This window comes from Lontra canadensis, unplaced genomic scaffold (assembly GCF_010015895.1).
Source record: "Lontra canadensis isolate GAN:19392208 unplaced genomic scaffold, GSC_riverotter_1.0 scaffold2, whole genome shotgun sequence".
Taxonomy (NCBI): Eukaryota; Metazoa; Chordata; class Mammalia; order Carnivora; family Mustelidae; genus Lontra; species Lontra canadensis.
In genome coordinates this window covers 43,298,772-43,323,076 of record NW_022630996.1, presented here as the reverse complement: position 1 = coordinate 43,323,076, position 24,305 = coordinate 43,298,772, and the positions used below count along the sequence as shown (strand labels likewise).

The 24,305-nt window shown below is 39.3% G+C and overlaps 1 protein-coding gene and 1 long non-coding RNA gene across 4 annotated transcripts in view; one reads left to right on the top strand and one right to left on the bottom strand.

The window, feature by feature from the left end:
* Positions 1 to 1,675: 1,675 nt before the first annotated feature.
* On the top strand, positions 1,676 to 24,190 carry LOC116876742. The gene is made up of 4 exons (XR_004384450.1): positions 1,676 to 1,972; positions 5,710 to 5,764; positions 7,018 to 7,131; positions 24,117 to 24,190. It is a non-coding gene; the product is annotated as an uncharacterized LOC116876742 (long non-coding RNA).
* The window catches only part of GSDME (gasdermin E), an 84,827-nt gene continuing 64,976 nt past the window's right edge, over positions 4,455 to 24,305 (bottom strand). For all 3 annotated transcript variants that reach the window (XM_032873018.1, XM_032873015.1, XM_032873011.1), the window contains exons 8-10: positions 24,110 to 24,305; positions 8,272 to 8,345; positions 4,455 to 5,459 (exon numbers count right to left, since the gene is read on the bottom strand). In XM_032873018.1, coding sequence (XP_032728909.1) covers positions 5,229 to 5,459; positions 8,272 to 8,345; positions 24,110 to 24,305 — 501 coding nt within the window. In that variant the 3' untranslated portion in view covers positions 4,455 to 5,228. The remainder of the gene's footprint in view (positions 5,460 to 8,271; positions 8,346 to 24,109) is intronic.

The following is a 24,305-nucleotide window of genomic DNA, read 5'->3' as shown; positions in this document are numbered from 1 at the left end:
ATAAGCAATCCAGTATTCTGACATCCAGGACATTCTGATCTTTGGCCTTTAAAGCTGCCCTACCTTAATTCTTATGCCTGAAATTTATCATTGCAGCCTTATTGTTTAACCCATAGTATTAAGTTTAAAAGGCATCTGTTTCTTTGTAGGGAGAACTATTGTTACCTCCAATTAGTGGACCTTGAATTGAACATGAAGACATCTTAGTTGCATTCTCTTTCTATGGCTTCATGGCTGTTGGCTGATAATGCAGTGCTATGATAAATCTGACTTGCCTCCACACACCAAAGTTAGCCAGAAGTGACAGTTCCTTCCCTTTTTTTCCCCTACCAGTTTTTACTAATTACTAGCACAAACCGAATGAACACGTCTACAATGAGCATAAATACCACTTCATACCTGGGAAAGTAAATGACTCAGTGCTTGTAAACCTGCCTTGAGTCCCACTGAATAGTACTGTTGTTGCCACAAAGCAGAAGCCAAAAGGTCTTATTTTAGAAGTTGGAACTAGATGTCTTTGTTGCACTTCAGCAACAGCTGAAACATACAAATATGACAGGCCATACCTGAAATTAGTTTTTCCTCATATCAGTCAAGGTGGCCAAGGAGCTTAGAGGAAGTGGAAAAAAGCAGAGCATTCAAAACTCCTCAGCTGTAAATTACCACTGTTTAAGCAGAAGTCATCACCAGTTAAAATATGTGGTCTTCATCTTTTTCTGAAAAAAGAGAGGCAATAGTATAGCAACATTACTTTGAAGACAAAGCTTGTTCTGGTAAATATGGTCCAAATGAGGAATGCCTTCACCTTTTCAGGTAGAGCCAGATTTGAGGAATTGCTCGTCTCCACTATAATTTAAGTATAAGATAAATATTCCTTTTGGCTATGTGTTCTTTTAAAAGAACTGCCGACTCCTCTTTCTTTGGTAACATTGATTTTTAAGGAAGTGGGATCTTCGGTTTTGCTGGGGAAGAATGAGCACTTAGGGTTCGGCAACAAGTGTAGTTTTCTGCATGTTGAGTTATTTTAGAGCCCATGGTGAGTATTTGTGAAAACCTTGCTTTGGGGATTTTTTTTTTTTTTCCATTTCAGTTTGGTATATCTTTATTTTGAACACAAATGCATGCTCTTTTTAACCTCTAATCTTTGAAATAATTGTAGAACTTTTCTTTTTTAATGGAGGGCAAAATGCTTGTTAGCAATCTAAAAATAAAGGCTGAACAAGCTGCTAAAGTTAACTTTCTGATGAAAAAGTTTAAAAATAAAATTTGCTACTGCTTTCCAAGTAATTGTATTACTAGTTCCTGTATAAAAGAAACATTACTGCTGCCCTTGTATAAATAAAATTTTCTTGCAGTACAGTTATTGATTTTTCAGAAACTGTCCCTATAAATTTCTCTTTTCACATATTTCCTGGGTTGTCCAAAACAAAAATTATTGAAATGTTCAACATGTGAGATTGTATATTCCAAGTAAAATATTTTTGTACATATAAAAATAAATATTTAATATTGCAAAAATATGTTTCATTTATAGGTAGAACTGAGGTTTAGAGATGATAAATACAGAGGATATCAGATTAGCTTTGGTAATTTCTTTTTAAATGCGAGTAATCTTTGCAAAAAGCGTGTAGTTTTTGCCACCAAAATAAATATATAAATTTTTCACCTGCTTCTCTTCTTTAACAAGGAAACCCTAACTGTTGTTTCCTCTATCCCAGCCCAAGCCATTTGGTGGCTTACAAAGGTGACAAACTCAAGGAAAAAATGGCAGAGACAGGGAAGATTAAAATATAGGATCAAGAAAAGGCGTCTATGCTTAGATGACATGAGATGCTAGGACAAGTTAGCCAAGCAGGAAAAGCACTGGTGGGAGATACAGCACCTGCTATGGCACAGCTCAGTCCTGAGGCCTGCAGTGGAAAAGGGAGGCGGACCCACCAGGCTGGCCAAGAGATGGGAGGCATGACCGTGAGTGAGTGCGGGAAGCCGATGTCCAGAAAAGGTATTTTTGCAACTCTTTCTCAAGCTAAATTTCTGGGATTCCATGCCCAGTACTTCAGAAATTGCTAGTCTAGTGTACTTCTCATGTCTCCCAAAGAATTCGGTTTTAGATTACTCACTTTCATCTTGTACTGTCCGTTTTCTCTCACTATAGTAAAAAACTGCCACAAACTTTGTAGCTTTTTTTTTTTTTTAATTTAAGGATTTTATTTATTTGTTAGAGAAAAGCACAAGCAGGGGAGGCAGCAGGCAGAGAGAGAAGCAGGCTCCCCACTGAGCAGGGAGCTGAGTGCAGACACTCAATCCCAGGACCCTGGGATCATGACCTGAGCCAAAGGCAGATGCTTAACCAACTGAGCCACCCAGGTGTCCCAGCTTTAAGTACAAACTCAGATGTGCAGTTTGAAAATGCAACGCAGGTCCCACCTAACTGAAATTGAGACCTTTCCCATGGCCTGCCCTGGCTCTTAATGCTGGAAAGAGAACCTTCTTCCAGGCTCTTGCAGGTTGGCAGCAGATTGCAGTTCCATGCTGTTGTAGAACTGAGGTCCCCGCTTCCTTACTGGCTGTCACATGGACTGCTCTCTTGTTCTTGAAATGACCTCTCTCTGTCTCAGAGTCAGCAACAGCACTGAATCCTTCCTGTGACTCATCTTTCCTGCATTTTCTTTGGCCAAGTCTCACTGACTCTTCTGCCCTCTAAGGGCCCACCCAGATAATCCAGGATAATCTCCATTTCAGGATCTGTCACCTGAAGAACATCTGTAAAGTCCCTTCTTGGTACATAGGTAACATGTTCACAGGTTCTAGGGATTATTAGATCATGGACACCTGAGGAACCCTAACAGAAGTGGTTTTTTTTTTTTAATTTTATTTATTTATTTGACAGAGATCACAGGCAGAGAGGCAGGCAGAGAGAGAGGGGGAAACAGGCTTCCCGCTGAGCAGAGAGCCTGATGCAGGGCTCGATCCCAGGACCCTGAGATCATGACCTGAGCCGAAGGCAGAAGCTTTAACCCACTGAGCCACCCAGGTGCCCCCAGAAGTGCTTCTTGACTCTTCCTGCATCCACTTGGAAAAAGACGAGTGGTCATGGAAACATTTGAGTGAAGGTGGCTTTCCACTTCTGTTGTTCTGGAAAATACTCTATTTTCTATCTATTTTCTAGGTATCTGGGCTACCAGAATTTGCTACATTTACAATTAATCGTATGTGGTGATGAGGATAGTAGTTCATTGTATGTAGTGATGAAGATACTAGTTACTTAGCCTTTTGGAAGCCCACTCGAGCATGCCCAGCACTATTTTGCCCACCATGTCACAGTGGGGTCTGCTAAGGTGTGGCAGTAACTGGGAGGCTGGGGAGACCTGTAGCAGCATATGGCTACATCCTTTTTAATTGCAAATTTTTTAAAAGATTTTATTTGCTAGAGAAAGACACAGTGAGAGAGGGAACACAAGCAGGGGGAGTGGCAGAGGGAGAAGCAGGCTTCCTGAGTAGGGAGCCTGATGAGGGGCTCGATCCCAAGACCCTGGGATCATGATCTGAGCAGAGGGTGCCCTTAATTCCAAAAATTTTTTAAGTTTTCATTTATTTATCCGACAGACAGAGATCACAAGTAGGCAGAGAGAGAGGAGGAAGCAGGCTCCCTGCTGAGCAGAGAGCCCGACGCGGGGCTTGATCCAAGGACCCTGGGGCCATGACCTCGGCCGAAGGCAGAGGCTTTAACCCACTGAGCCACCCAGGCACCACTTAATTCCAAATTTTTAAGACACAGTCCAACAGGGTAACTAGCTGATAGTTGTAGAAATGACCAAATGCCTTAGTTGTCTATTTGATGTAACCCAAACTTTTTGGCATGTGCTGGGATGGCCTTTTTTCTTTCTGCCTAAAGCTGATCTTTTAGTTTCTGTTGCTTTTGGATTTTTTTTGGTTTGGCTTGGCTTTGGTTGGTTGTTTTTTTAAGAGGTTAATATATACAAAATTAAAACAGGAATAGAAGGGTAACACCCCAGCCTCTTGTCCCAACTACTAAATTCTCTCCCCAAAGGAATCACTGTCCAGTTTCTTGTAGACTTTTAAAGGAGCTTCCCACTGCCTTGTGATGTGTAGCTATGTGTTTACACAAGTAGATTCTTAGAAAATCTGCCATCAATTTTTTGTTTATAAAACTTATTTCAGAAAGACAAAAAGGCATGTATAGTGCCACCGTTGTAGCACAACTATTCACTTTGGCAGATTCCTTTCCAGTTTGTTATAAGGTGCTTTTTCTGTTGTTGCCACACAGTGTATAACTCTTTTTTTCATGTATTGGAAGTATTTCCATAAGATTTAGTCTTATTTTTGAGGTGATGAAAGGGTTATTTTGTTTCATTTCTTCCATGTTAATGTTCATTAAAATCTGAAGAGCAGAAAAGAGAAATAGATGAGGTTAAAAAAAAAATGTGCTGAGTAACACATTTCTCTTTCAACAACTGCTATTTCTATCCTCCCTGCTCCTAAGGTAGACTAATTCTAGGAGGAAGTCTTAGCTACTTTTTGCTAAGGAAAAGTGGTTTCAGGTCCCCAGTAGTTAGTGGCAATGGAATCAGAAGCACTAGAGAGACACTCCAAGTTATTTATAGAAGAATTTCAAACAGAATGTAAAATATACAGTTCCCTTTGATACAGTATGTGGTATTTTATAAGTTAAAAATCGAGAATGCATGGGAAATCAACATTGTTCTAGACATAGAATTGGTGTGTTCGTCAAAGCATTACCAAAAAAAAAAATGTCTATAGCTAGACCCCTAAGGAAGGGGGTCCTGCTACTAGATTAGTGTAATTTTGTTTAGCAGAGTATATGTACTATAATGGCATTTACAGTTCATTTGTCAATCAGCACATCTATAACACAGACTCTTCTATTAATTGTCTTCCTATAGCATTCACGATTTAAAATGAATTTTTGGATCAAAGTCATATTCAGCTGTTTTTGTCTAGCAGAAAGAAAGAAATGGACCCATTTTTTCTGTGAAAAAAAATCTGTACGCTGGCTTAGAATTCTCAACCATCCTCTAGCTCTTCAGATGCTAGAATCTAACTTAGAAACTGGGTCACCAGCATAGGCCTTTTATGAAAAACTGTTTATAGAGTACCTAGTGGCTAAACTCAGTAGTATCTTAACAATGCTGGAAAATACCCAGCCTTGGCTGATAACATGTATTTGTAATTCACATATGGTGCTATTAATGTGCTCTGCTTAAAGCACAGAGTCCATTTAGGCTTATATAAAGAATTAGTGGGAAAATGTTAGAGTCCTTCTGGGTGACAACTTTCACAGATGACTGCAGTCTCTCCAGGTTCATGTCAGCTGAGGCAAACAAACGCTGCACAATCATAAACCTTTCCATATCTTTCAGAGGAGCCAAGTCTGGGTTTTCAAGATCAGATATTCCATCATCAGAGAGAGCACGGAGCTGAAATGACACATTTAAGCAAATACACTTAAAAATGTTAGATAATCCACATAGCTAAATAATAATGTACTTCTAGATGATTATGGGGAAAAATTTAATTGTTATTGTTCTTTAAATTCCCCAAGTGGTGCAGAAAAACCCTTAAGATGTAACAAGAGCTATTTCTCCCAGGCCAGGACCTTACACCTGATTTTTCCAATTTGCCTGGAGTTCTGACTGAATCTCCACTCTGAATTCTACCTTCTACTAGATCCCGTAACTTCAGGAGATGAGAAACTTCAGAATGTAACTTTCCCATAGAAACAGTATGTATGGTTTGATTTTTCTTTTTATTTCTTAAATAGTTGCTTGATCTCCTCAAAAGGGTAGGTACCACTGTTTAGTAATGCTTCCTGCCTAAAGAACCTTTGCCCTTGCTATTCCTACCTGGGACACTCCCTCCAGAGTTCCATGTAAACCCTTTTTTTTCTCATCTCTCATTGTCTTCTGCAATGCCTCTTCAGAAGGGTCTTTCGTACTCTCCCTTCTACCCCCATATCCCAGCCACTATTACCCTACTGTCTTCCTGAAACTATCCTCTTGACAGTAACTTTAGTCTGTTTTCTAAAACCTAAGCTTTTTAGGAGCCCAGGGCCCTGGTCCTTCATAAGACATGGCCCTCAATGTGCTGAATGAATGTTAGCTCTTCAGAGAGGCCACTTCAGATGCTGCACTAATTGCAAGTTTTCAGAACATTTGAAATTTTGTGACACTTCATTTTTTTTTTTTTTTACTTGTACTCTCTACATTAATCTCATCTGGTTTTGAATGCCTGGTAAAAATCAAATTGGCTAATCTTTATAATTACTGAAGATTAAAAAAAAGTAAACCTATAAAGTATGTATGAATTTCAACTGAATCTGAAGGGAATCCAAAAGATTTCCAGAAATATCCTAAGCAATTCTAACCTTACTAAAAGCTTGCCCCGAAGGGCAGCAGTCACTTGACTATAAAAGTACTTAAGCCTGATAGGTCTACACCATGTAGATATACCAACTACCACTCACACAGTGCTACCACAGGCTTTACACCAGCCTTTGGCCAAGATCAGAAACTCTCAATTTTGCTTTAGAAAGTGGATTAGGCCTGCTCTCTGGTAGAAGAATCACATCCCAGTAATTTAAGAATGAACTCCACTAGTGCAGGCTGCCCACAGCAGTCTGGGCAGCATCCAGGTTCCTTCTCTGAACAGCCGCCAGCCCCACGTGCCCACAGGCACTTACAGTCACGCAAAGGGTGGTGGGGCAAAATTAACAGCCTCCACTGATTCCACCTGATGCTATTCTAAAATCTTTTCCGAAAGGCTCTCGAAGTTACTCTGGGCACCAGACAAGAGAACGTAGGAATGCAGGTACATTTGACACCCAAATTCTTCCAGGAGGCAGGAGCCTCACTATCTAGGTCAGATTATGTGAAGATGCCCAGGAAATTGTTTAAAGGAAAATGTTTTCTTTGTCTATGTTAAGCAGCCCTAGAAAAGCAAATGACTCTATGGGTGGGTTGTTTTGTGTCAGTGTAGAATACCAGTCATCCTGGAACTCCAAATGTGTCCTGGCTACTCTAGGACCAACAAAGAAGAACTTGGAAGGAACACGAAGATCAAATCTAATGCTGACTGCAAGGAAGATGACAAGTAAGTGTGAGTTTGTTGGGAAAGGGAATTAGCTAATGTGTTCTTGCAATATTTTGGTAATTTTGTAAATCTTACTAAGGGTAATCTGGGAAATGCTAAGCACTCACCTACTGCCATCCTAATGACCGCACACAGGTAATGGTACTTATTGTCTCCATATCCCAACTATACCACCAGACTTGACCCACAGCTGGCCCCAGAACATATATGCTGGCATGTTTCCAAGTAGTTCAGTTTTAGTGGTCAAAGTATAAGAACCCAGCATTCCTCTGTGTGGGTAGAATCTACTTTCATTTGTGAATAGGTTCCAAACTGCTCCTTAGAATGATGCCTTATTCAGATGTCTTTGCTATGCACAGAAATACCTAAGGCACTAAGCATGGTGTTAGTGGATGGGTAACAAATTTCAGGATCCTGGCCAGGCATTTAATCTTGATACCTGCTTCCTAGATCTGGGAGCAGAGCTCTGAGCTTTGCTCTTTTGAGCCTACAGAGCATATTGGTCTGGGCTCTTAGTAATTAATCCAGCCAGGTGTGCTCAGCTACTCTGCCCCAGGCTGAACAACATCTGCCCATTAGAGTGGCTTCTGGGCAGCCTACTCATGGCTCCTTCTATTCATGACCCAGTTTGTAATTTAAAAAGGAAAAGCTTAATCTTGACTCGCTAGGGTTAAGGTCATCATCACCTAACTCTTGCTCTTGCCATGAAATTTCTTTAGGACACAAAGCTAATGATCTGAGACAAAGCAGTTCTCTCAAATACTTCCTTGGTGAATTAGATGCAGAGCTGAATCAAACCGGTCTAGCCCTAGCACTGCATTACAACTAACAGGGTGTCAGGCCCCTTCCCTGCAAAGTTACAACCAAACCTTAGCCAAAATTCGGTCTCAAAACAGTGGGAAAAGCTTGAGATTTAGAATCTAATGAGAGTTGGGTCCTAGCTCTGCAAGCAAGATCTTTGTACAAATGCTTTCCTCTCAGCCTCAGTCTTCCTATAGGGTAGGATGTCTGGTGTGATGTGGATGGTGTATAAAAAAGTCAGGTTAGTAATAATACTTGGTTTAACCTATTTTGAGGGGCTACTATAGATGAAAAATCCTAAAGGTTGTTAGTGCCCATCCCCACTGATAATTTCCTTACCAAGTGACACAGCGAAGGAATAATCTGGAGTTTACAGCAAGCACCCAGCAGAGCTCCTGCATTATCTGGCATTTCTGCAGGAGACAAAAATCAGTCAATGTCCAAAAAACAAAACCAAAAAATCCATGGGAACAGGTCAGCCCCTGAATTGTATCTAATTTATACTTTAGTGCTCTCCCAGCAGAGGACATGCTCAGTAATCACTGAATGAATGAATGGTGCTAAACAGGCAGCAAAGGCCTTTTAGAAAATAGATGTTAGAATAAAGTAACGAGCTCTGTGTTCACTAGAGGATAGTCCTTGACATTTCAGTTTGCCAATCAAGAAGACCTGTACAGACTCTAGAAAAAGCAAATCATATTGAAAAGTAGAACCTATCTTTTCACAAAGGAAAGAAGGAAGCCCCTGGCCCTCCAAAAGTCAAAGCAAAGGCTTTGAAGGCCAAGAAAGCAGTGCTGAAATACATCTATTTTTTTTTTTTAAGATTTTATTTATTCATTTGAGAGGGAGAAGCAGAATCCCTGCTAAGCAGGGAGCCTGACACAGGACTTGATCCCAGACACCTGACTGAGCCACTCCGGCAACTCCACATGTCATCTACTTTTTGACAGCCCAAATATCTTCAAAAGAGTGCACCCTAGAAGAAACGAGCTTTACCACTATGCCATCATCAAGTTCCCCCTGATTAGTCAGCCATGAAAAAAACAGAAGACAACATAAGTATGTTCACTGTGGATATCAAGGCCAACAAGCACCAGATCAAGCAGGCTGTGAAGAAGCTCTATGACATTGACATGGCTAAGGTCAACACCCTGATCAGACCCCAGAGAAAGAAGGCGGCATATGTTCAACTGGCTCCTGACTATGAAGCTTTGGATGTTGCCAACAAAACTGGGATCATCTAAACTGAATCTAGCTGAATTAAAAAAAAAAAAAAAATTTTTTTTTAAAATATATATTATATATATAAAAGCTAGGATTTGGTGATAAGAGCTGTGTTTGAGCGCTGCTACGAATTTGGGGTGTGACTTTGGGTATACCTCTGTGAGCATGTTTCCTCCTTTAACCAACCATAGTTTGGTTTTTGCAGCTGTCAGAGAACAGGGTAAAATATAAAGGGTTCCACTTGGGTCATTAGTCATTTTGGGGAGAAAAATGCAATGTGGGTGGACTAAGGGGTGGCACTGCAGAACCTCCCCGCCCACCACTAGTTCAACACAAGGGGCACCAGTGACAGAAGTAGTTGGTGGAGGGCTGCACCAGAAGGGCCCTGCCAAGTCTCAGGGAAAGGGAATCCAAGTCAATATTATTCAAAATAGATTTTAAATACCAACCAGGATAAAACAGATGCAGTTTCCAAAAGAACCAAATCCCTCAGGATATAACCTTTGAACTGAGAAGGCAAAAGAGAGGAGGAGAGAGTCACCTGCTACATCATCTGGCCCAGGAACCACTCAAGAACCTGTCTCTTATAAATAGCATGCCACTGGGGCTCTGATCCAGCAGAGTATGATGCAACATAGCCTATTCCCAAGGAAGGAAGGCTGCTAGGAGGATGGGGCAGCTCCAGGGAATGATCCTGCTTGAGAATCCCCTAAAATTACATTTAAATATTGTGTGTGCATTTGCCCACAGAAAAGGTCCATAGTCAACAAATTATCAAGGAGGCCCTTGTCCCCAGTCAGGAAGATGAAGCTGGGAAGTGTCCCCTGGTGGAAGGATCACAGCACTGGAAGGGCAATGACAAAGTCACCTGGGACAAGCTGAACCACTGTCACACATCACCTCCACTGTTCATGCTTCCATTCCCTCACTTTTCAGGTGGCTCCTGAGTTCCATGTAATCATCATCATCCACTCCCCCCACCACCACCACCCTTATTCTTGGAAATGCGTTAGTTCCATGTTATGCAGATGGTCATTCACTATTTTGAGTATGGTGCTAGGGCCACAAGGATGAAGTAACAGCATCTGCTTTATAGAGCTTACCAACTAATTTTACTACTTTAATTTCCTGGAGGCACGATAATTATTTTCTCCTACCTCAGCACTCTTCCATATTATGACTATGTTTTACAAATGACACCGAGGGAGTTCATGCTTAAGGTCACTAAGTGGTTGAGCTGGTGTTGAGAAAGTGTTCAAGAGATAGGCAAGATGCTGGGGTTGAACTGCTTTAAACAAGGTAAGCATGAAGAGGCTATGTTGGAAGATCCTGAATTCACTTCCAGCTACATACAGAACAATTGCCTTGGAAAACAAAACTACCAGAGCACCTTCTACACATCTGGCAAATAAAACTGACATCTAAGCAAGTAGGAAAGGCTGAGACACAATCTCACCATAAACTCCACCCTTGGCACAGTGACCCACAATTGGAAGGGAACAAAAAAGCTTCTCTCTGAGGAGCAAAGAGTTTGAACCCCACATTTTTAAGACAGGCACTGGAGAGACCAGCTAGCTCCCCAGATATCTAGCTTTGAAAGCCGATGGAGCTCATGTTCTTGAGATCCACAAGGCTATAACAAGCTGAGCAATGGTTCTTAAACGTCTTGCCCATGAACCTATCTGCAAAAAGGCAGCCCTTTGAAAGGTGTCCAGACTCTCTGTGAAAGAGATTTGTTATCTTAAAGCAGCAATCTGGAGGGCAGACCTCTCAAAAGATCAAGGGGCCTGCTGGAGTACACTGTGAGGATGGTGGCCAGTGCTTACCATCTTTGCATCCTTCCTCTGCCACACTCCAAGGGAACAGTATCTCCTGGAGGGATGCTATTACACAAGTCTGATGCTCTAGTTTTTAGGCTGCCAGCCAGTGAATACCTCTTGATCATTTGGCTCTGGTGGCTAGCAGGCTTGAGAGCCTGGGCCCTATGGGACTATAACAAATGGAGAGACAGTTCTTGGCTGACTACTACCCCCCCCCCCCTAGTCTTTCTGTGATAGAGGCCTACTTGTAGAAGGAGTGGAAGATTGCAGCTGAATAGGAGGACCCAAGGTTTGCCTCATTCCACAAATACAACTAGGTAACTATCGTATCATCCTAAATACCCCAGAAATCTATCTGAAGACTGGCAGAACAAACTCCACAAATAAAGGCAGAGAAAAGGCCACAGCAATCAAGGTAGAAAGGACAGAGATGTGGCTTGGGAGAGAAATGGATTATGGCAAAAGCAGTGAGAAGGGAGCCATGGTCACAGAGAAGGGCAAAAGATGATATACTAGCATATAGGAGAACACACAGGGAAAACAATTGGCTTGGAAAGCAGAAGGGCTCATATTTTGTGACTCCATGCAACCAGTGGTGCTTAAAGCCGGGAGTTTTAAAGGTTACCATGCTTGGCTCTAGGAGAGCCTGGAGGACATTGCCTGTCTTCACTCCAAGGGCAGCTGCAAACAGCCTGTGAACATAGAGCCTGGAGATAGGAATGTGAAGAGTACCTAGAGCACATAGTGGGGAGGTTGTTTGCTCATCAGAGAGACTTCATGGAGAGACCCCCTCCAGGAATATAGGAACTGGCCATCTGTGGGAACCGACACAATGCAAACACTTGGTCTTAATTCATTTACACCAAGCCCTGTGGTCTGGAAGACTTGCCCTTTCCATTCATGCTTGCCTCAGTCTCAGGAGAGTAGGCCCCTCCCCCAGAAGACTGCCCCAAACTCGCGCCAACACTGCGTCTCCGGACTTACAAGTTTGGAGGCCTCAATTCCTGTGGCGCAGTGAGAGATCTCATTATATGCAGACAAGAGCGCACCTAGGTAAAATGTGCCACATACAAACCAGAGACCAAACCCTGCCCACAACAGGCAAATGACTAGTGTGAAGGATAAAGACACCAGGACACATTGGAGACACTCCCAGAAGTGCTAGGCCATGGGAAACGGGACACAATATACTGTAGCAACTACATGTAGGACCTCTTATTCATAAAGTCATTACCCTCAGGTATAGGAGACAGAACTAACTTTCCTGACACAGAAACAGAGAATCTGTCCAAAATGAAAGAACAAGACATGGCCAGAGATCAAAGTGAGACAGATGTAATAGCATGCCTAATAAAGAATTTAAAGCAGTGATCAAAGGAATATGCACTGGACTTGAGAAAAGAGTGAAGCACATCAGTGAGACCATTAACACAAGAGAGAAGGAGTAACAGCAGAGATAAAGAGCCCAATAAAGTGAGAAACATGCTTGATGGAATAAACAGCAGGCTAGAAGTATGGGAATTAACGACCTAGAAGACAGTAAACAAGTTGAACAAAATGGGGGGGAAAAAAAGAATCCTGCAAAATAAGAACAGACAGAGGGAACTCAGTGACTCCATCAAATATAATGTTCATATTTTTGAGTCCAAAGAAAGAGACAAGGGGGCAGAGAATTTATTTGAAGAAATAGCTGGAAACTTCCCTAAACCAGGGAAGGAAACATATCTAGGAGGCACAGAGAAACCCCAAAAAAGCAAATTTCACAAAGACATACTGTAATTAAAATAGAAAAATACAGTGATAATGAAAATGTATTAAAAGTGGTAAGACAAGGAAGAGAGTCATATACAAAGAAAACCCCATAAATTAGCTGTCAGTGGAGTTTTCAGCATAAACTTTCCAAGCCAGAAAGAAGTACCATGATATATTCAAAGTGCTGAATGGGAAAAATGGCATCCAAGAATACTCTGTCTAGCAAGGCTAATATTCAGAGTAGAAGGAGATAGAGTTTCCCAAACAAAAACTATAAAGAGCTCACAATGACTAAACCCTGCAAGAAATATTAAAGGGAACTCTAAGTGGAAAGCAAAGACCAAAAATTATAGTAAGAAGGTAGAAAACACAAAAAGCACTAAAATTGAATATTTTTGTGAAAAATCAGTCAAGGCTTAGTGCCTGGGTGGCTCTGATGGTTAAGCACCTGCCTTCGGCTCAGGTCCTGTTCCCGGGGTCCTGGGATCAAATCCCACATTGGGCTCCCTGTTCCTTAGGGAGCCTGCTTCTCACTCTGCCTCTCTTTGTCCCTCATGAATAAATAAATATAATCTTTAAAAATATCAGTCAAGGAACTCACAAAATAAAGGATGTAAAATATGACACCATATACCTAAAACACGGGGATAGGAGGAATAAAGAATGGGTTCAAACATAAACAACCACCAATTTAATATAGACTACTTTATGCAGAAGATGTTATACCACAAATCAAAAATCACTAATGAATATGCAAAGAATTTTTTAAAAATCCCAATGTATCACTAATGAAAACCAAATCATAAAAGACGAGAGGATCAGAGAAAATGTCCAGAAACTGCACAGCAAGTTAAAATATATATATATATATATATACACACACACACACACACACACGTATACATAAACACATATATACCTATATGTTTACATTTACATATGCATTTATATATACATATATATCTATGGCAATAAATACATGTCTATCAATAATATTTTGGAATGAGGTTTGCACCTGGGTAGCTCAGTTGGTTAAGCGTCCAATTTTTTTTTTTTTTAAGATTTTATTTATTTATTTGACAGAGAGACTCAGTGAGAGAGGGAACACAAGCAGGGGGAGTGGGAGAGGGAGAAGCAGGCTTCCCACCGAGCAGAGAGCCCGATGCGGGGCTCAATCCCAGGACCCTGGGATCACAACCTGAGCTGAAGGCAGACACTTAACGACTGAGCCACCCAGGTATCCCATAAGCATCCAGTTCTTGATTTTGGCTCAGGTCATGACCTCAGGGTCCTGAGATCGAGCTCCAAGTCAGGCTCAGTGCTGGGTATGGAATCTGCTTAAGATTATCTCTCTCCATCTCTGCCCCACCTGTCTTTAAAAAAGACAAATACAATGCTTGGAATGAAAAAAGGACTAAATTTCCCAAACAAAAGACATAAAATGACAGAATAGATTAAAAAAAACAAGACCCATCTATATGCTGCCTACAAGAGAGTCATTTTAGACATAAAAACACCTGCCAAGTGAAACTGAGGGGATAGAGAAACATTTATCATGCAAATGGATATCAAAAGAAAGCCGGAGTTGCAACACTTATGTTGGACAGAAGGCTTTAAAACAAAAGCTATGATAATAGACAAAGAAGACCACTATGTAATAATAAAAGAAATGATACAACAAGAAGATATAACAATTGTAAATACTTATGCAGTCAACATGGGGACACCCAAATACATAAAACAGTAACAACAAACATAGGGAAATAATCTATAATAATAGTAGGGGACTTTAATACCCCACACATCAAAGGACAGATCATCCAAACAGAAAATCAACAACAACAAAAAAACAGTGGCTTTGAGAGACACGATGGACCAGATGGATTTAACATATATTCAGAATATACCATCCTAAAGAAAGTGTATTCTCTTCAAATGCACATTGAACATTTTCCAGAACAGATCATGTATTAGGCCACAGAACAAACCTTTGAAACAAATTTAAAAAGATCAAATTCATACCATGCATCTTTTCTGACTACAACATTATGAAATTAGAAGTCAACAAGAAAAACATCTGGAAAGACCACAAATACAAGGAGGTTAAATAACATTCTACTAAGTCATCAATGAGTCAACCAGGAAAAGAAAGAAGAAATTAAGAAGTACTTGGAAACAAATGAAACTGAAAACATAATAGTCCCTAAAAACTTTGATGCAGTAAAAGTGCTCATAAGAGGAAAGTATGTAGGAAAACAGGCCTACCTCAGGAAGAAAAATGTCAAACAACCTAATCTTACACCTAAAGGAGCTAGAAAAAGAACAAAAGCTAAAGTCAGCAGAAGGAAGAAAATAATAAAGATTAGAGCAGAAATAAATGATATAGAAATGAAAAAATAGAAAAGCTCAATGAAACAAGGAGCTGGTTCTTTGAAAAAAAAAAAAAATCAATAAAATTGATAAGTCACCAGCCAGACTTATGGAGAAAAAAGAGAATGGACCCAAATAAATAAAATCACAAAAGAGAGATTAGAAACACCACAGAAATATAACTGTAAGAGAATATTATGAAAAACTATATGTCAACAAACTGAACAACCTAGAAGAAATGGATAAATTCCTAGAAACATAACCAACCAAAACTGAAGCAGGAAGAAATAGAAAATTTGAAATTACCAGCAACAAAACTGAATCAATAATTTAAAAATTCCCAACAAAACTCCAAGACCAGATAGTTTCACAAGCAAATTATGCCAAACATTTAAAGAAGAGTTTTATCTATTCTTCTTAAACTATTCCAAAAAATAAGAAAGGAAGGAAAACTTCCAAATTCATTCTATGAGACGAGTATTAGCCTGATACCAAAATTAAAGACACCACAAAAAAACAAGAACTACAGGCCGAGATCTCTGATGAACATAAATGCAAATATCCTCGACGAAATACTAGCAAACAGAATCCAATAATACATTAAAAAAATCATTCACCATGACCAAGAATTTATTCCTGAATTGCAAGGGTGGTTCAATATTTGTAAATCAATCACATGACACATCACATTAATAAGATCAAAGATAAGAACCATATGATAATTTCCAACAGACACTGAAAAAAGCATTTGACAAAGTATAACATCCATTTATTACAAAAAACCCTCAATAAAGTAGGTATAAAGGAATATACTACAACATAATATAGGCCATTTATAAAAAACCCACAGCTAACATCATCCTCAGTGGGGACAAACTGAGAGCCTTTCCCCTAAGGTTAGGAACAAGACAATGATGTCCACTCTTGGCACTTCTACTAAACATAGTACTGGAAATCCTAGTCATAACAATCAGACAACAACAACATAAATGAAAGGCATTCAAATTGGCAAGGAAGAAGGCAAACCTTCACTCTTTGCAGATGACATACTATATATATATAGAAAACCCAAACGACTCCCATCAAAAAAACTGCTAAAATGGATAAACAAAATCAGTAAAGTGGTAGGATACAAAATCAATCTACAGATACCCATTGCGTTTTTTCTTTCCTTGTTTTATTTTTTTTTAAGATTTTATTTGATAGCAGGAGAGCACAGCAGGGGGAGTGACAGGAGAGGGAGAAGCAGGCTCCCCACTGAGCAGGGAATCTGATGCACGGCTCAATCCCATGACCTTGGGATCATGACCTGAGCCAAAGACAGACGCTTAACCAACTGAGCCATCCAGGTACCCCTGTTGCATTTCTATATACCAATAATGAAGCAGCAGATGGAGAAATTAAGGAAACAGTCCCATTTACTGTTGCACCAAAAATAATAAGATACTTAGGAATAAACCTAAACAAAAAAGATAAAAGATTGTACTCTAAGAACTATAAAATATTGATGAAAAAATTGAGGACAATATAAAGGAACAGATTTGTGTGCTTGTATTGGAGAAACAAATATTGTTAATATATCTACACAACCCAAAGCAATTCTACATACATAATGCTATCTCTATCAAAATTCCAACAGCACTTTTTACAGAATTAGAACAAACAATCCTAAAATTTGTGTGGAACCACAAAAGACTCCTAATAGCCAAGGCAGTCTTGAAAAACCAAAGCAAAGCTGGAGGCATCACAATTCTGGATATTAAGTTATATTACAAAGCTGCAGTAATCAAAACAGGATGATCCTGGCACAAAAACAGACCTATAGATCATTGGACCAAAAGAGAAGACCCAGAAATAAGCCCACAATTATATGGTCAGTTAATCTCAACAAAGCAGGAAAGAATATCCGATGGGAAAAAGACAATCTCTTCAACAAATGGTGTTGGGAAAACTGGGCAACAACATGCAAAAGAATGAAACTGGACCACTCAAAATGGATTAAAGAGCTAAATACAAGACAGGAAACCATGAAAATCCTAGAAAAGAGCACAGCAACTCTTTTCTAGGTATGTCTTCTGAGGCAAGGAAACAATACTAAAAGGCAGCAATGGAGAAGATATTTGCACTGTCCTCTCTAATAAAGGGTTGGTATTCAAATCTTATACAGAACTTCTATATCTCAACATCCAAAAAACAATCCAATTAAAAAATGAGAAGACGGGGCGCCTGGGTGGCTCAGTGGGTTAAGCCGCTGCCTTCGGCTCAGGTCATGATCTCAGGGTCCTGGGATCGAGTCCCGCATCGGGCTCTCTGCTCAGCAGGGAGCCTGCTTCCCTCTCTCTCTCTCTGCCTGCCTCTCTGTCTACTTGTGATCTCTCTCTGTCAAATAAATAAATAAAATCTTTAAAAAAAAAAAATGAGAAGACATGAACAGACATTCCTCCAAAGAAGACATAAAGATACCAACAGACACATGAAAAGATGCTCATCATCACTCATCATCAGGGCAATGCACATCAAACCTACAAAGAGTTATCACCTCACAACTGTCAAAATAGCTAAAATCAACAACACAAGAAGCAACAGGTGTTGGCAAGGATGTGGAGAAAATGGAACCCTCCTGCACTTTTGTTGGCAATGCAAACTGGTACAACCACTGTGTGGAAAAAGTATGGAGGTTTCTCAACAAGTTAAAAATAGAACTACCCTAACATCCAGGAATCGCGCTACAGGTATTTACCTAAAGAATACAAAAGCAGTAATTCAGAAAGGTACATGCACACCTATATTTATTGCAGTGTTATTTACAATAGCCAAGTTATGGAAGCAGCCAAGTGTCCATGGATAGATGAATGAATGCAGAAGATGTGAGATATGTATACACACACACATATACACACGCAATGGAATATTACTTAGCCATAAAAAGGAATGAAATCTTGCCATGCACAAGTACATGGATGTTGCTAGGGAGTATAATGCTAGGTGAAACAAGTCTATCAGAGAAAAACAAATACCATATAATTTCACTCATGTGGAATTTAAGAAACAGAACAAATGAACAACAATAACAACAACAACAACAAAAAACACACAAGAAACAGACTCTCAACATAGAGAACAAACTGATGGTTACCAGAGGGGAGGTGGATGGGGGGATGGGTGAAATAGATGATGGGTATTAAATAATACACTTGTCATGATGAGCACTGAGTAATATATATAGAATTGTTGGATCACTATATAGGATACCTGAAATGCTGTATGTTAACTATACTGGAATTAAAATTTTAAAGTTAATACAAGAAAAAATGTGTAATTCTAAATAGTAGTAAAATACTATACAATAATTTGTTAAGGCATACTTAAGATATAAAGGTATAAATTGTGATATCAAAACCTTAAAATGTGGTGGAGGAGGTAGTAAGACTGTAGGGCTTTAGGATGCATTCAAACTTTAGTTGTTACCAACTTAAAATAGACTGTTATAGGGGTATAGGGGTGCCTGAGTGGCTTAGTTGTTTAAGCATCTGCCTTTGGCTCAGGTCATGATCCCAGGGTTCTGGGATCAAACCCCACCTTGTGCTCCCGGCTCAGTGGGCAATCTGATTCTCCCTCTCTCTTCCTTTGCCCTCCCCTCAGCTCGTGCTTGCTCAGTCACTCTCAAATAAATAAAATCTTGTAAAAAATTACTTATAAAAATAAGTTTTTATATATAAGCATCCATGGTAACTGCAAAGCAACAACCTATAGCAGATACACAGAGAACAGAATCTAAGCATACAACTGTAGAAAATCATCAAAAGAAGAGAGCAAGAGAACAAAAAAAAACTAGAAAACAGCCACAAAATAATTTTTAATAGCAATAAGTACATACCTATTATTAACTAGTTTAAATATAAATGGACTAAATTCTCCAGTCAAAAGACATAGAGTGGCTATATAGGAAAAATATTTAAAGATCCCTCTATATGCTGCCTACAAGAGACTCACTTAGGATGTCAAGACAGCACTGAAAGTTGGTAAAAGGTATTCCATCTAAATGGAAACCAAAAGAAAGGGGACATAGCTAAATTTAAACAAAATAGACCTTAAAACAAAGACTGTAATAAGACAAAGAAGTACATTATATAATGAGAAATGGGTCAATATAACAAGAAAATATAACACATTTATGCACCCAACACAGAAGCACCTAAATATATAAACATTAACAGACCTGAAGAAGAGAGAAATACACAGCAATATAATAATAGTAGGGACATCATACCCCACTTATCAGAGATAGATCATCCAGACAAATTATCATCAGGGAAAGCTCAGCCTTAACACATTAAATGGACTTAACAGATATATATAGAATATTCCCTCGGTTAGATCACATGCTATGCCACAAAACAAGTCTTAATAAATTTAAGAAGACTGTGATTGGAAAAGATGCTCAATGTGATTTCAGCGGTATAAAACTAAAACCAATTAACAGAAGAAACTGGAAAAGTCACAAATAGATAGACATCAAAAATGCTACTCAATGACCAATGGGTGAAATTAGAAATCAAAGGAGAATTCAAAAGATACCTAGAGACAAATGAAAATGGAAATATAATATACTGAAACTCATTAGATGCAGTAAAGGCAATTCAAGAGGGAAGTTCATGGCAATAATTTCCCTTAAGAAACAAGAAAAATCTCAAATATACATCTAACTTTATACCTGAAAGAACTAGGAAGGGAATAACAAACTTAGTAGAAGGAAATAACAAAAGATCATAGTGGAAATAAATGAAATAGAGACTAGAAAGACCAATACGATTAAGAGCTGGTTCTTTGAAAAGATAAAATTGATAAACCTTTAGCTATACTCACCAAGAAATAGAAGACTCAAGTAAATACAATCAGAAATGAAAGAGAAATTACAACTGATAACACAGACATAAAAGGATCTTGAAAAATTACTATGAACATCTACACACCAACAAACTGGACATGCTAGAAGAAATGGATGAATTCCTACAAACATACAACCAAGACAAAATCAGGAAGAAATAAAAAAACTGAATCAGTAATGAAAAAACCTCCTAACAAACAAAAGTCCAGGACCAGATGGCTTCATGAGTGAATTCTATGAAATATTTAAAGAAAAATTAGGGCAATACCTTCAGGTCCCCTCCCTCCTTGGGAGCATTATACTATTACTTTGCTACCACTCAGTAAGTCACTCAATAAACCTTGCTTTGCTGCCCACCAAAAAAGGAAAGAAAAGAAAAAAATTACTGGGGCACCTGGCTGGCTCAGTTGGTAAGCATGTGACTCTTGATCTCAGGGTCATGTGTTCAAGTCTCACACTGGACATAAAGCTTACTTAAATAAAAATAAAATCTAAAGAAAAACTAATGTGAATCCTTCTCAAATTCTTGGAATCTCCTTTTTCAAGGCCAGTATTACCATGACAACAAAACTAGACAAGGAAGCCACAAGAAAATTGACAGACCAATATCCCTGATGAACACAGATGCAAAAGTCCTCAACAAAATATTCACAAACTGACTTTAACAGTACATTAAAATGCTCATTCACCATGATCAAATGGGATTAGTTCCAGGAATGCAAGGACAGCTGAACTTCCACAAATCAATCACATGATCCACCACAGTAACAAAATGAAGGATCAGAATAATGATCATCTTAATAGATGCAGAAAAGGCGTTTAACAAAATTCAACATCCATTTATGATGATAAACAAAAAAACTTGTCAATAAAGGATAGGGGTCATGCACCTCAACGTGAAAAGGCTATATATGACAAGCCAACAGCTAACATCATTAATGGTGAAAAGCAGAAAGCTTTTCCTCTAAGATCAGAAACAAGACAAGGATGCCCACTCTCACCACTTTTATTCAATATTGTATTAGAAATCCTACCCAGAGCAATTAGGCTAGAAGAGGAACTAAAACACATCAAAACTGGAATGAAAGAAGTAAGACAGTCACTATTTACAGATGACATGGTACTATACATAGAAAATAAAGACTTCACCAGAAAAACTATTAGAATAAATTTAGACACGTTACAGAATACAAATCAATATATAAAACTCTGTTATGTTTCTATATACTAATAAATAATCAGAAAAGAAATTAAGAAAATTCCATTTGTAATTACATCAAAAAGAATAAAATAACTAGGAATAAATTTAATCAAGGAGACGAAAGACCTCTACACTGAAAACTACAGGACAATGATGAAAGAAATTGAAGAAGACATAAATAAATGGAAAAATAGTCTGTGCTTGTGAATTGGAAGAATATGAATGTAATATTAATAGGTCCATACTACCCAAAGCAATGTACAGTTTGGATGCAATCTTTATCAAAATTCCAATGGCATTTTTCACAGAAATAGAAAAACATGTATGGAATTCTAAAACATGTATGGAACCACAAAAGACCCCAAATAACCAAGGCAATCTTGAGAAAGAAGATCAAAGCTGGTAGCACACATCATCTTATTTCAAACTATATTACAAAGCTATACTAATGAAACAGTATGATACTGGCATAAAAACAGACTACAGATCAATGGAACAGAATAGAGAGCCCAGAAATTAAACCCATTTGGGCCATTAATTTACAACAAGGAGCCAGAAATATACAACGCGGAGAAGATAATCTCTTCAGTAAGTGGCATTGGGAAAACTGAACAGCCATATCCAAAGCCATAAAAAGAGAAACAATCACTATTATACACCATACAAAAAAATTAACTTGAAATGGATCAAGGATTTGAACATAAGCCCTGAAACCATAAAAATCCTAGAAGAAAACAACAAAGGTAATAAGCTCCTTGAGACTGCGTTTGGTGTCAAATCTAAAAAAATCATTGCTAAGACCAAAGGTAACAAAACCAGAATTAAGTAGGACTACATCAAACCAAAGAACTTCTACACAGCAAAGGAAATCAAAAAATTAAATGGCAACCTATTGAATGGGAAAAAATATTTACAAAGATAATTCTGAGAAGGTGTTAATGTCCAAAATATAAAAGGGCTCATGTAACTCAATAGCAAAATAAAATGAAACAAAAAAATCCAAACCATTTCATTGAAATGAGCAGAGGATCTGCATGAAAAGGCACTTAATGGTACTAATCTTCAGAGAAATGCAGATCAGAATCATCCGTTAGAATGGCTATGTTTTAAAAAGACAAGAAATAACAAGTGCTGGTGAGGATATGGAGAAAAGGGAATCCTTGTGCACTGTTGGTAGGAATGTAAATTAGTGCAGCCACTATAGTAAATCATGAGCATGTAATGTACAACATGATGTCTATAGTTACAACACTATACTGTGTATTTGAAAGTTGCTAAGAATGTTAAAAATTCTGTAAGAAAAATGTATATGTATGGTGATGGGTATTAACTAGACATATTGTGATCATTTTACAATGTATACAAATATGGAATCATAGTACACCTCAAACTAATATGATGTATGTAAGTTTTATCTCAATTTTTAAAAGTTAGACACGGTGAAGCTGGTAACTGGTGTTATTCAGAAAGCTGCAGATAGGACTCAAGGAGAGGCCATTTTCCGTTCCAGCATTTTCCCCAGGTTCTAAAGAGAGAAGACTGTTTTCATAAGAAGAAAAGGGCAACTCAGAAGGGCCGAGGATTAGGAGGAACACTAATGGAAGGGCTTTACAATGGAAGAGCTGATCTGACCTCCACAGTGACTGACATGTAAATGAGATAACAGTTCAGAGAGATGCAAGGGGCATGGTGGGTTCAGAAATTGACTATTTTCAGCTGCACTTAAAGATTCCACTACCCCCAAGCTTCCAGCTCAGGAACAGCAAATAAGTCTCATGTTATGAGTCAACTCCCAGCGGCTCCCTGTATGCAAGGTTTCAGTGTGATGCATTCATGATGTCAGACACATGCTGCATATTTCATATCACTGAACTAGCCTATTGATAGAAATATTTCAATAAGTAATAGGGTATGAGAAGAAAATGCCCTCCACATGCTGGAACACTCTGGCCAGTAGATTAGCCCCTGATAGAATGACTATATTTAAAAACTCTAGTACAACACTGACGTTAACTTCAGGGGCAAAAGCTCTCTGGTGATGTTCCACAGGCCTCTATCTTGTGTCCTGTCCCAGCCAAAACTTTTATCCATGACTTAGAGAAGGAGCATATAAACCTGAGAGAGGGATCCTCTCTGACTAATTTTGTAAAAACTGAAGATCTCCTTGCCCTTTTTTCTTCTGTGGCACTGGGGAGGAACCATAAATGCATCCTGAACTCAATACCTCAAAAAATATCACCAGGAAGGAAAGTTGTGGAGACAAGGATCAAGGCTGATGGGCCAGGCAGGTCTTGCCTTTCCTTGAAGGAACTGAAAGCCCACACAGAATGGCTACCTTCTGATATCCCAACCCCTCTGGCATAGGGAATCCTGGATGGCAGTGGTAGAGGAGTGGCAGGGCAGGGTCCACTGCTAGGTGATAACTCCATGGCCATGCCCCTAGGAGAGCCATCTCAAGATCAGGGTAGAGGGTTGTGTTCCTACTGGGCCCAGCATCCTAGTGTATCAGGATGCTCTCCACACTCTCCCTGCCCAAATGCCCACAAAGTGGCCAACAAGTTTGCAAAGAGGATCAGAAGTACCAAAACACTAGGGGGGAGAGCAGGTGCCGGATGAAAGCCACAGCCACGCAGCAGTGTCAAAGCCCAAGAGTGAACCACAGGCTATGTTTAAGGAGATGCCTTCCTGTGTTGCTGAGGATGTGTGCCCGTAGACAGCTCTCCCCGGAGGAGGAGAGAGACATGAGAGGAGACTGGTGTCACACAAGTCTATGGTTTCTCACAGCAGTCATAAAAGCTTCCTCAGCTTGCCACTTACCGTCCCTGTACTGCTGAAAGGGCGGGAACAGCATGTACCAAATCTTCCATAATAGTAAGCAAAGCAATTTCAAAGCAACAGCAGCATTTCTTTCTTTTTCCATACCTGCTAGTGCACTGACCAAGAAATAGGCTGTAGAAAAGAGCTTCTGGTTGCTGACTGCATCCTCCAGGCCTGGACACCCGCCCTGCACTCTGTACCCCACCAAGCATAGGAAAGCTGTGAGGTCCTGCTGCTGTGGGGGCTTCAGCTCCCCCAATGTTGCCAGTGGGGATGACAGGCCACTGACCACATCCTCACA